The following is a 14,138-nucleotide window of genomic DNA, read 5'->3' on the forward strand; positions in this document are numbered from 1 at the left end:
TTATTTTTTAATGCTTCACTAACTATCAGAAGACAGTAATCGGTTTTAAATTCCAGTTGCGCAGATGGGGCATGTTGTAACACTGCGTTACAATGTGCCCTGCCGTGCTATTCTATGACATTAGCGATGTAATTCACACTATTTACTTTAATACATTTTAATGATAAACGACGAGAAACAGAATAAATACTGATAGTCAATGTTTAATGTTAAGAAATTATGATTTCAAGACATGTAAAGCATTGTTGCTCGTTTATGGGCCGTCCCAAGCATGGTTGCAATGTGTTCATTGTCAAACTCCAAAATCAGATTATTTTTAATTCTTAAAAAACGCCATTATTTTATTTGAAATAAATAATGATTTTATTTTGACAAAATATTTTAGTTTGTCTTGTATATTTTTTTTCATGCGATCAGATAACAGTTTAAGCTGTCATATGGTCATGTTACAACATGCCCCTCAGCTGTTACAATGTACACAATCTATGGGGCATGTTGTCACATTTCACTTCCAATTTTTGAGGTTAAATAAAGAAAAACGTATACATTGTAATTATGAAACAAAGTGACATATTTGTACTAGACAAGTATGAAATTACTGTGGCTAAAAAAAATGATACTCTGAACCTCATGTGGATTTACACAATTTGAGAAAGTCAAAAAGTGTTACTTTGTGCCCCGCTCTCCCCTACATTGTATATGTATGTAGTACATTGACTAATCAACTAGTCGCTGGTCCTATAGAGGGTGCAACAGGATAAGAAATCTTTGAAGGACTTTTTCAGCGTTTCCAAACAGTTCAAATAACAATCATGTGGATTTACACAATTTGAGAAAGTCAAAAAGTGTTACTTTGTCCCCCTACATCCACATCCCCACCCCCGCTCCCCCTACTGGTACGGTCCAACTGGGAGCGCAAAACAGAGAAGTGGAAAATCAGAATAATTAGTCATTTTTTATGTTAGTTCAAAAATCAGATTCGGGCGCAACAACCCAAGCTAGTAAAATTTAAAATTCAAATGAGTGTAAATTATGTTTGTAAATTGCTCCAAATAAATTCAAAATGAAAGTTTGAAGCCAACTTTTCATTTGGCCATCAAAATGAACCAAATGAAAAGTTGGCTTCAAACTTTCATTTTGAATTTATTTGGAGCAATTTACAAACATAATTTACACTCATTTGAATTTTAAATTTTACTAGCTTGGGTTGTTGCGCCCGAATCTGATTTTTGAACTAACATAAAAAATGACTCATTATTCTGATTTTCCACTTCTCTGTTTTGCGCTTCCGGTTGGACCGTATCAGTGGGGGGAGCGGGGGGTAAGGCTAAAAGCATCCAAATGTATTAAACATCATAAACCCGTCTTTTTAGACAATAACAAGACATGGGTGTTATGTAGGCTAAAAAATTTTTTAATGGGACTGAATTTGTATTTAACGTGATTGCAATTTAATAAAAACTTTAGAAATTGATAAGTAGCCTATATAACGTTTCCTTTCCATGGTTATTCAAACAGCGAATAAATTATATATAGAAAGTGACATTATCACTAACATTGATCTATTGAGTTTAAGCACGCTAAAAAAAAAACTATTGTTATAATCACTGAAGCTGTATACACTGTGAAATTAATCTCTTACTTACATTGTACATACATCTGTGCTTTGTTGTTTATTATGAGAGAATTCGCAAGAGTCCGGTATTCAGTCAGCGCACTCAACAAAACGCATCACGCACTCAACAAAACTGATCTGTTTCAACGATGACTCATCTGAACTCCTCTGATTGGCCATTACATTCCTAAGCTCAACAGAATTGTGTGTGATTGTTTAAAATGCGGAACACCGCAAAAACGCCTAAAATGAAATATGGTGCAACATGAGCAAATCTTAATTTAATGCCGCAATCGACACTGTCTATTCACATTCATTTTGTTAGCAACAGACGTAATAGATATTTTGATTGCAACAAGGTCAGCTCATGATGATTATCTCACCATACAAAAACAGCTAAACACACTAACACGTAACATTTTAATTTCATTTTGTTAAAATGAACAAAATGACTCAAAGAAGCTTCGGTCATTTTGCTGAACGAGATTCAAAGGTCCAAGTCGGTAAATTGAGCCAAACTTCCCATCACTATTGTGAATCAAAACTGCAATTGCTTAAAAATAAACCACTGTGAAATACATGGAAGGGTCAAGAGCCCAACTAAAGCAAACACTGATCTCCATGATGGTGACATCATTCAGTGGTTCTCAAACCTGTCCTGGAGTACCCCCTGCCCTACACATTTTGTATGTCTCCCTCATCTATCACACCTGATTCAGTTCTTGCAGTCTCTACTAACGAGCTAATGAGTGGAATCAGGTGTGTTAGATAAGGGAGACATACAAAAGGTGCAGGCAGGGGGTCATGGGTGGAATAAACATATGGCAGGACTTTTACTTTCTGATCCCTGGATTGTCCACCTCTGTATTTAAGTGATTTAAAACATGAAAAAAATCGAAAAAATTGTCGAAATGTGAAATTAAAACTGCCAATAGGTGGCAGCAAGTCACTGTTAATAAGTGAGTCATTGCGACATACAAAACGTGCAGTGCTGGGGGTAGTTCATGGAGAGGTTTGAGAACCACTGCAATATGGCGTCTAAAACGTAAGTCACTTAATGAACTTCTTGTTTATTGAGCTGTTGAAAAAATTAATATAATAAATAAATTTTCTGCCCCCATGTCTTAATTTGTGATCATTCTAACAACCATTCAAAACACCAGTACAGAGTGTGCACGTACATTACGTGAAGTCTGAGCTAGTGTGTGTGGGCATCAGAGTGCATTCTTTCACTGCGTGATTCAGCCTATTAAAATTCATTTAGAACAGTGTTTCTCAACCCTGATCCTAGGCGCCCCCCAACACTGCACATTTTGTGTGTCTCCCTAATCAAACACACCTGCTTCAATTCATTAGGTTTGTTTGAGATGAGCAAAATCTGCGCAAAACTGATCATCGGTGATCACCGCGAGATGCATGCCGGTTAGAAAAGTGTCTGACTTACCTCCGACTTGCTCTGATGTCATGATGACCTGTGCAAAAAAACTCTGGCGACGGCGAGGCGGCTGTGTCGGATTGTGCAGTCGAGCGCAGTTGCTCTCCACCGACTGCGCTGATCAAAAGCATGATGGGAAACGACTGACTGAAGACACAGCTTAATGCTCATTGGTTCAGACAACTGTGATGCTGCGGTTCTCTTCTAAAATATTTTATTTTTATCTGGTTTCATGTGATTATGTATTTAAATTATGCATGAATGTTCCCAAACACTATGACAGTGCGATCTCTGTGTGAGATAATGTGATTATGTCATATTTCTATACAAATATAAATTACATGTTTGTATTAAAGTAAAAATGGATGATAAATACACCTTTCGTATGGAATTAAATAGCAAGCACTTTGAGTCTTGTTCATCATATTTATTTTCATATCAAAGCAACAGAACTGAAATTATATCATGTTTATCAGCAGCACAGCACACGAGTGAGAATAACATGATATCTGCCTTTGATCTCGTAGGTATCTGTTCCACTTCGAGAGGTCCGAATTGTCCGTCTCGACTGCGCTTATTTCACTCCTCCCCTCACTGCAGCCGCCTACTCTCGCCTACATTTCAGGCAAGGCGAGGCGCATCTCCAACAAGCCTATTAGCTCATTAAAAGAAACTCCAGGATCTGAATCTGAATGTATACACACACACATATATATATATATATATATATATAAGAGCACATGAACTAGCCAATAGCAAATGATCAAGCAGAACACAAGAAGACAGGTGAATCCCATATTGGTCTCTGACTTTAGGTCTATGTTTTTAATTTATATCTGATTTCTTTGGAATAATCTTTAGCTTTCTTTTACACAGACATATTTCAGATTAACAATGTGAATATATTTTGAATCAGAAATGTCCTTACATCAACAATGGTTTTGTAATTCAGAAAATAAATCAGTTTTAAAGACACTGTATATCACACCATGGCTTTATGTAGTCACAGTAATTATGAAATAACAAGTTTTGGCCAAAATAACATTGTTTAAAAATTATTTAGAGTCTTAAACTGCAGGTGGTTTCTGTAAAAGAAAAGAAAAAAATTAAACTAATAATTAACGCATCCTTCTTTAGCAAGCATATTAGCGAGTGCACTGATGTCGATGTATCGCTCCCTGTGTTCTGGAGTTTGGCTTTCTTCTCTTGTAGGCCAGTATTCAACCCAGGTCTGCTCTCCCAAAACATACTGCAGACTAAAACAACAGAAAATGAAGACAACACTGTTAATGTATGAAGCAGATGAAATCTATTGGTATAAAAAAAAAAATCACATAAACTGATCAAAACAAGAACCGTCAGAGAGTAGAACAGCTTTTTTTCCCGACAGCTACAAAGACTTTGAACACCATCCTGTACTCTCAATTCATGCTTGACTTTCTAACTTTTTGCTATTACACTACCTCTATTTCCTCTTCTTTTTTGTGCAATATCATACCCAAGTGCAATACCAGTTTCTTGTTCAGTATCTCCTTTACACAGTAAAATACTGTGTTAAATTAACACTGCTCAGAGCATATATGGTCCCACTCTTCGAGAGTGTTAAAGTAACACTGAAGCAGTGTTAAAGTTAATGAGACAATTCTGTGATTAATTAAGTGCTGATTGAGCATTATTGACGAACACCTGCTGTTAACAAGCAGAATCACTGAAGAAAAGAGAAACACAAGAACTACAACTGACTTCAGCCACAGACTTATGCTGGTATACACACCATAAGATAACCGGGCTGATTTTGGGCCGATTTCTCCCCTTCCGACAACTGGACAACCACTGCATTATATTGTCACTTTCTTACTTGTTTAATTTGTATAATTTGTCACTTTTCTGTCACAGGCCATTGAGTACTGTCGCATGGTCATTTAGTGGTGTTATACAGGTGCATCTCAATAAATTAGAATGTTGTGGAAAAGTTCATTTATTTCAGTAATTCAAGTCAAATTGTGAAACTTGTATTGAGATAGTGAATTGGTGGGTTTTTGTTAAATGTGAGCCAAAATCATCACAATTAAAAGAACCAAAGACTTAAACTACTTCAGTCTGTGTGCATTTAATTTGTTTAATACACGAGTTTCACAATTTGAGTTGAATTACTGAAATAAATGAACTTTTCCACGACATTCTAATTTATTGAGATGCACCTGTATGTGCACTGTTGGCACACTTTAAACTGGCAACAAATTCCTTGTACACTCAAGACATACTTGGCCAATAAAGCTTATGCTGATTCTGATCCAGACATTTACAAAGAGACACTTGATGGACAACTAATAGTGTTTTCAGTACCAGTACAGTGCCAAATTGTATAAACTACAAAAATGAATGTTTTACTCAAGTCTGGCATATTTTTATCAATTCAAAGTAGCAAAACAAATTACAAATCTATAGAACTGACTGTCTGTTTTGCAAGTAATTGGATCTGGCTGTTCAGACAGTGTGGTAAATATCCAGTATAACTGCACTGGTTACTACAGCACAAGAACAAAATGATAAAATGACTGTATTAAAAGACTTCTTTTTGGTATAGCAGCGGTGGTGCAGTATCACTGCGTTTTTTTTTTTTTTTTTTTTTTTTTTTTTTTATTAAAAGGGTATATATATAGTAAAAGTGTAATAATTCAGATGCAATATTATTGTGAGTTTTGATCATTCAAAAACCTGCAAATTTACGTCTGATAAAATTCGAATTCCTTACTGACCGGAAGTAGGACACTTAGTAGTTAAAAAGAAACCTTCCAAAAGCAGTTTTGTAGCAATTGATTGTATATAAAGATATAATAAATAGAAGTAAAAACATTTTTTAATGTTTGTTAGTTTTCAGATCAAACAAACTATGAGTGGGTTTGTCAAGTATCCTTTCCTGCAAAAACACTGGCACCTACCGTCCACCATGAAACACCAGGTCAGTGGATGGGCCCATGATGAGGTATGACTTGAATTCTTGTAATGCCAAAGATGCTCTACATCTAGAATGAGCCTGAAAAATCCTCAACAGCCCCTCAACATCATTATCAGTACCTACAGAATAGTACAGCAGTTAGGAACACACTCATAAACATGCAAATGCAATCAGAGAGAATGCTCTACAACAGACCCAGCAAAATCCCGAGTGTTCATTTAACACTCCGAGACACTGTCCACACAAACACAGTTATTTTTAAAACCGCAGCATTTTCTACACGGTTTGGCTGTTCGTACAATCGCAAATGCAGCACCAGGTCACTGAAACTGAACATTTTTGAAAACGCCTGCCAGGGTGAAGATTTTCAAAAACTCTGGTTACAGTGTTATCATGTAGATAGCGAAACCAGAGTTTTTGGCTTGTGACGTTGGAGCCTGTGCTGTTATCCCCGCCTACTGGAAACTTTTTCAGGCTTCTGATTGGTCAACATGGCTTTACGGTTGAGATTATTTCACCACATGTTGGTTTGGCATGCTCTTAACAGTGCTTCATAGCATGCATTTGTGTTTTCATGTGGACAGAGATTTTTTTTTAAAGCCGAAGAAGAAAAAATTGTTTATAAAAGTACCTGGTACGTGTAGACATGGCTTGAGTGTGGACTCATATAAACACTGAAGCAGAGTTAAAGTTAATGAGATAATTAGGTGATTAATTAAGTGATGATTGACCATTATTGAAGACACCTGATGTTAACAAACAGAATCACTAATGGAGAAAAATCTACTTTTTATGTCACCATTATAGTGGTTAGTGTTTGTATTAGTTGGGACCTTGAACCTTTTATTTAGAGATTAATCTGAGTTATATTTAATTTATTGATTATAACAGCCTTGCCATTCAACTCTAAATGTTCTGTATTTTCTATCAATTTTGGAAGGATTAATTGCAAACTGTTCCTATAAAAAAATTTTTTGAAAAAGTGTGATTTTTAGGCAATCACAGACCTCAAGAACCAGCGTATGAATCTCAACAACGGTGACAAACAGCATATTCACATAAACAGATCAACTCTGAACATCACAAAACAAGCTACCTAAAAAGTCACATAAGACAGCAAAAAAATAAGAAAATAGTAAGAATAAAAGAAATTACAAAGACAATTCAGCTCATAATTTATATATGCTGCAATGCATGATGGGAGCCATGGATGAGCTATGGTGTTTTGATTGGCTACAAAATGCTTTTTTGATGGTCACTGTTGTTGTGATTCTTGATGTCTGTGTGCTTAAGTTTTTTTTTTTTTTTTTTTTTTTTTCAAAACAAGTTTTAAAAACTTTTTTATGATTTTTCCAAAATATGCTTTTTTGATGGTCACTGTTTTTGTGATTCTTGGTGTCTGTGTGCTTAAGTTTTTTTTTTTTTTTTTTTTTTGATCAAAGCAAGTTTTAAAAACTTCTGTATGATTATGCCAAATCTTATATTGCTCACAGTGTTAACGTAATCTACGATACAAAAAAAAAACCTAACTCAGTTTTTCAGATCACTACATGATGATTATTTCTAAGCATAATCACTTTTCCTCTGGTTATAATAACACCGGTTACAACAAAACTTAATGTTTGCAAATTAAGGGTCAAGATCCCAACTAATGCAAACACTGACCACTATAATGGTGACTTGAAATTGTGATTTTTTTTCCTTTGGTGATTCTGCTTGTTAAAAACAGGTGTCTTCAATACTGGTCAATCATCACTTAATTAATCAGCTAATTATCTCATTATCTTTAACTCTGCTTCAGTGTTACTTCAGCACTGCTTCAGTGGTCATATGAGTCCACACTCGGAGTGTTAAATTAACACTGGGGATTTTGCTGTGGGGGTAGCTAAACATTTTTTGTCAGTCAAAGCCTTAAGTTCTGCTGCTGAAACATTCAGGCAAAAAAGAACATAGATTGTTATGTAGATAAAACAATTATGTGAATGTAAACAAAATACTGCATTTCCAAAATGCACATTATGCAGGTAACATGTAGAAATGGAGTTCATGTGGAGCTGCTCTGAGACGCTGAAAACATCAGACTAAAACTGATTTTATAATCGCACTAACGGAGGTTGCATACCGGAAGCATCATGTTCAGTTCAAGGCAGTGGTCTAGAAACGGTCATCTAACAAACAGGCAAAAGTTCACTTGAAGAATGATCCAAGTGGCATTGATACATTTAAAGTTTGGTGCTTAAAAAAAACAGCACAAATTAAAAGAGAAACGGCAATCTATATTATCATAGCTCTCTATATGAAGTAGAGCTAGACGTTATTATCTAAAGTCAAAATCTTGATTACTTGAACATTTTACCTCAATTACGATAAAGTAATGATTTTTTTTTTGCCCTCATTCACTTACAGGGTTTGTACTGTAAATATGCTCAATTATTAAAGGTGGGATATTTTTTTCTAATGAAAGAGTGCATCTCTTATCTTTGTGATTTTAAAATAATTGTAGGAAACACAAACTATTTATGGTTATTAAATATTTCGAACAATTGATTTTAAAACACATTTCTTGAACATGTCTTAAGAAAAAAAAGTCACATTTCAGTTTTAATGTAAAACGGATATTTTCACATTAAAAATATGTAAAAAGCATATAAAAATCCCTTCTGACTTTCAAATTCATGACAATGTTTGGATTTTCAAAATGTTAGTTGGTATGAAAGAAGTACACCTGTTCCCCACCATGTGTAAATGACGCGTAAAACGTTCTGTGTTATTTTTGGCAAACTGATTACACTGAATTTTGATGCACTGCCATAATAATATTTTACAAGTTTGTTTGCTGTGTCTTTTTTTTTTGTAGCTGAGAGTTGAGAACTGTTCAACTTTAGGTAAAATGCAGTGCTCATCACTGTCACTATTTACCCAGCCATCCAATCAATGGAGGGGTGGAACAAATACTACACCGACCAACCATCCAACTTGTACAATGACTGAACAACAATGGAGAAGTTAATATCACTGCATTTTCATATTCAGTAATACTCTTCAAAATGACACTAGTAATAGGTTACTGCCATGAATATTCCAAATCATAGCAACTAAAGCGTCTCAGCTGGAAAAATGCTACGCCACCAGCTGGCCATTTTTAGAAGAGCGCCTGACATTTTTTTCAGCTGGCTAAAAACGCTTTGGTTGACACTCGTTAATTGAATATTTATTGTTAGGCATATGGACTAATGGTGGACACGCATTAATTGAATATTTATTGTTAGGCATATGGCCTATTAGTCTCTTTTGCATTTATGAAATATACTGGAGCCAAACCTGAGAAAGGAGTCCAGAATATTCCACTGCGTTCCTGGACACGTAATTTACGTAGGCCTAGTTGTAATTCATAGGTGAGGATTATGCTAATTGTGAATGTGTGCACGAGCGCCCTATTTAGGAATTATTGGAATTCATTAATATACACGTTTAACTATCAAATCTGATGTTTACGAAGCATTTGTAAATCCGGAGGAAAGTTATCGGGAACGTCTGTCTTTCTGTAGCTCTAATAAAGTTTGTGCATCATATAGTGAGCTATAGGTTGCAATTTCTCATCCCATTTACATTTTTTTCAGTCACCGAACTTTAAACTCATTGACACCACTTGCTCATTCTTGAAGTGAAGTTTTGACTGTCTGGATAAAATGTTTTGCACTGCCTTCTTGAACTGAACGTGACGCGTCTGGTGTGCAATACGTGTGAGTTGCCCTAGACGATGCGGCGATGCACTTCTTATCCAGTAAGCGTGCACCTTTCAGAAATGCAACAAGAAAACAGCGCGGCGAAAGTGACTGATATCACCAAAATAAAACAGCTAAATTTAAGTCAAATTCAAATCTTCATTACAAATGCATCATCATACAATCAGTCTGTGCACTTCAGCGGACAAAATGTACAGAAACTCTCTCCTACCACACAAAACCAACAAATGTAAAGTGTTTAAAGAAAGACAATACACCATGACAGCGCTCACAGCAAAACAAATTAGTGACAGACACTTCATGACAAACACATAATATTATTATTGGCACAGGGGCCCAGTATCCTCAGTTACGTTATTTGCGGTTTCCATCTTAACGTGAAAACGCTCCCATTACTCACGTAACCTCAGTTCCCTGAGATAAAAGAATGAGCGTTGCGCGTCTTGACGACCTATGGGGAAACTCCTGTTTACTCTGTTACTGAAGCCTGATTTGTTCATGTTTATGTAGCTGCACAAACCAATGGCGCTCTAGCCCGGCATAATGGCTATATAAGCCGGCTCATCAGAATCACTCGACTGAAGTGACAGCCATCGATTCGTGTGCAGCTTATAGCACAGCTCGGTTCCATTATCTCAGGGAACCGAGGTTATGTGAGTAACCGGAGTGTTCCCTATCGAAAGGTAACTTTTGTTGCATCATCTTGACGACCTATGGGGAATGCATCCAGTAGCGCCGTGCTATGAGCAGATGCAGAACTAAGTCTGCTCTACGAGCTCAACTTAGGAACACTCAGCGAGGGCCCCGTAAGCCTGAGCCACAAAAGAGACCCAAGAACAGTCTGAGGTCTGCTTGATATAGCCCTTCCACCCAAGGGGGGAAATATGGGTAGTTTAAGTGGACAAGATCTGCGCCTGCAAGGCAGGGACGTCCAAATTGTAAAATCTAACAAAGGTGGATAACGACAACCAGCCGGCGGCCGCACAAATCTCCCTGATAGAAACTCCACTGGACCACGCCCAGGAGAAGGCCATTCCTCTGGTGGAATGGGTCCTCACACCTGTAGGGCATTGCAAGTCAGCTGAGGGATAAGCCAGGGCTAAAGCATCCACTATCTAGTGAGATAGTCTTTGCTTTGTAACCGGCAGCCCTTTAGAGCGACCTCCAAAGCACACAAATAGCTGCTCTGTTTGTCTAAACTAGAGCCCTGCTCGGGCCTCAAATATAGGCACTAGCGCGAGATGCTCAGGCCCTAGCCTGGCCCTTGTCCGACAGCTTATCAGAATTCTCGGCCCCGTCCGACCCGAGCCCATCCACCCCCCCTTCTCCCAAAACAGCTTATACTACTGTTTCAGCTATTAAAATAGTTCAGTTTTATATGTTATGGCAAAGTGATTATATTTTGTTTCGTTTTTTTATTAAGTTAATTTAGAAAAACGTTTGGAGCATTTTTTGTTTGTTAAATGTACATTTTTGTTTTTTAAAATAACGACCAAGCAGCCAGCTGCAGACAGTGAGTTGATCATAGCCTATGTTTGATCAATTTAGCCTTCTCAAATAATCACGACTTGCCTAAAATAAAATCTATAGATATAAAACAGCGCGATACAATGCCAGCGCGATCACTTGCATTGGAAACAACTTAAAATACGCCTTCATTTTTGCTCATAAAATTAAGAGTAATACATCATTCGGAACTGTAAAGGGTCTACTTTTATTTGTGTGCACTCACAATATCAACAAAACGTTGTGCTTTTATAAAATAAAGAAAACATACAGGATGTACTTTCTGCCATCTTGGTCTTGAACAGGAGCGCTTCACAATGATGAACCGAAACTCAGCGAATACTTGCCTCACAGACTTGCAAAATATATCTATAGGAAGGTTTGAATTACTACTTTAAAACAAAATAATTCAAATCAAAAACAAAAACTCTTTCATCATAAAATCGTACTCGGTTACTAACATAACCTCGGTTCCCTGAGATATGGGAGCAAGTACTGCGTCGCTTAAGACACTATGGGGGAAAACTAATTTTTCTCAGATACTGAAGTCTTTTCAATAATGCAGTGTAACTGCACGGCCATTGGTTTGTGCAGTTTAATAAAACGAACCAATGGCGAGGCAGCGGTGCAATGGGTGGGGCCATCTGGCTATATAAGCGGCATTCTGCCATAGGATCCTCAGGTTTACTTCGACTGAAGTGATGACACTGAGTCCTCTTGCCTGTATCTCAGGGAACCGAGGTTACGTTAGTAACCGAGTACATTTCCTTTCGATACTTCACTCGTACTGCGTCGCTTAAGATGTTATGTGGGAACTTGTTCAATCATGCTGTGCTGTTGGTAGAGGAACGACTGATATGTGAATTTGTCTTAAGCATCAAAGGGGCCCAAAGGACAAGTATAAAAGCATAAGTCCCCTTGTGGCTATAAACAGGCTGAACTCAGAAAGATCATGCCCGGCCTGGGAAATTGTTCCAAGAAAACTCATACAGCCTTTGCACTTTAAGAAGGGCCAAGAGTGTACAAGAAGTTAAAGCAACCCTGGAGTGGGCTCGTACTCCAATGGGGCATTGCAGGCCCAAGGAAGAGTACGGTAGCATAATAGCATCAATTATCCACCTTGAAAGTCTTTGCTTCGTGACCGGATACCCCTTGGTGTGGCCACCAAAGCAAACAAAGAGTTGTTCCAACTGGCTAAAAGGGGCGGAACTGTCTAGGTAAATTCTCAGCGCTCTGACGGGGCAGAGTAAATTCAAATTCTGGTCCTTATCTGAGGGAGGAAGCACAGAGAGCGTAATGACCTGTGCTCTGAACGGAGTGGAGAGCACCTTAGGTATATAACAATGCCTTGGCTTCAGGATGACTTTAGAGTCACTGGGTCCAAACTCAAGGCAGGTAGAGCTCACAGGGAATGCCTGCAAATTGACAGGAAAAAAATCAAAAAAGATCCCAAATAGGGACAGTGAAGGGGCGAGGCGGGTTCAGCCTCCTGGACCCCTTCAAAAAATGGACAACCAAGTTGTTCTGGCCCACCGATTGGCCAGCTATAGGAGTGTGAGAAGCTGCTACACAGACCTTGAGCATGGATGGGGGTGACCCTTATCCAGCAGCTCCTGCATGAAGGACAATATCAACAATATGTCACAGGAGGTTGGGTCCTTGCCGCGGGTTGTACACCAGGCAGAGAAGACAGACCATTTAAGAGCATAGAGGCGTCTTGTTGACGAAGCTCTATCCTGAGATATAGTATTTAGAATGCTCTTGGGAAGGTCTGCAGGCTCCCATTGAGAGGCCAAAGGTGCAGAGCCCACAGCTCGGTCTGGGGGTGCTATATTGTCTTGTTTGCCTGAGAGAGGAGGTTCCGTCTCAAGGTAACAGGCCACGGGGCTGCAGTGAGCAGCTGAAACAGCTTCGAGAACCAATGTTGGTTCCTCCAGAACAGGGCCACAAAGAGAACCTTGTGTTATTGTTCCCTGATTCGCCTGATTACCTGTGGGATCAGGGCAATTGGGGGAAAAGCATAAAGGAGGAGGTTGAACCAGATGTGGGCCAACGCGTCCCTGTCCTTTGAAAAATAAGTTGGCTGATGGGAGTTGTCTTTTGAGGCGAAGAGGTCGACCTCTGCCTTGCCAAAGATCTCCCAGATTCTTTGAACCGTTTGCAGATGGTGCATCCACTCCTCTGAGGGGACATTACTCCATGACATCATGTCTGCTTTCTGGTTCAATCTGCCCGGCACATGCATTGATCTTAGCGAACACAAGTTGAGCAGGGCCCATTCCAAGAAGCGCTTTGCTAGGATGGAGAGGCGCTTTGAGGAGAGCCCTCCCTGGCGATTTATGTAGGACACCACGGTCATGCTGTCTGAGCGGACCAGAACGTGGTGTCCCCTCAGGTCTGGTAAGAAGGTGTGAAAGGCCTGACACACTGCCAGCATTTCCAAGCAGTTGATGTGTAGATGACTTTCCTCTTTCGACCAATGGCAGAAAGTTGGTTTTCCCTCGTACAAAGCTCCCCAACCCATGTTGGAGAAGTCTGTCGAGACAACTAGGGGTGTGAACCTACACTGGTCTCACGGTTCGGTTCATTTACGATTATAATGTCATCGATTCGGTTCAATTCAATATCACGATGCAGCACAATACATTGACAATGCACTGCATCCTCAATTTTCAATTTTACTTCACATTTATACAATTTTGTCAATAAATACAAGCAGTCAGATATGTGAACTGTACCTGACCTGGTTTCTTAAGTTAGTTGTATTACCCGCTGCTAGTGATGTGACATTTGAACCGAGGCATTGGAGCTTGTGTCGAGAATAAATGGGCGTGCTAGATTCGATTCGATTCGAAGCTTGTGTTGTGTTGTTAATTG

The 14,138-nt window shown here is 38.5% G+C and overlaps 1 protein-coding gene across 1 annotated transcript in view; it reads right to left on the reverse strand.

Annotated features, from left to right (window-relative positions):
* Positions 1-4,085: 4,085 nt before the first annotated feature.
* The window catches only part of LOC107572269 (complement C3-like), a 64,038-nt gene continuing 53,985 nt past the window's right edge, over positions 4,086-14,138 (reverse strand). The window contains exons 43-44 of the mRNA XM_016258692.1: positions 5,993-6,128; positions 4,086-4,306 (exon numbers count right to left, since the gene is read on the reverse strand). Of these exons, the coding sequence (XP_016114178.1) occupies positions 4,162-4,306; positions 5,993-6,128 (281 nt within the window). The 3' untranslated portion in view covers positions 4,086-4,161. The remainder of the gene's footprint in view (positions 4,307-5,992; positions 6,129-14,138) is intronic.

Source organism: Sinocyclocheilus grahami, unplaced genomic scaffold (assembly GCF_001515645.1).
Source record: "Sinocyclocheilus grahami isolate Dianchi unplaced genomic scaffold, SAMN03320097.WGS_v1.1 scaffold1726.1, whole genome shotgun sequence".
Taxonomy (NCBI): Eukaryota; Metazoa; Chordata; class Actinopteri; order Cypriniformes; family Cyprinidae; genus Sinocyclocheilus; species Sinocyclocheilus grahami.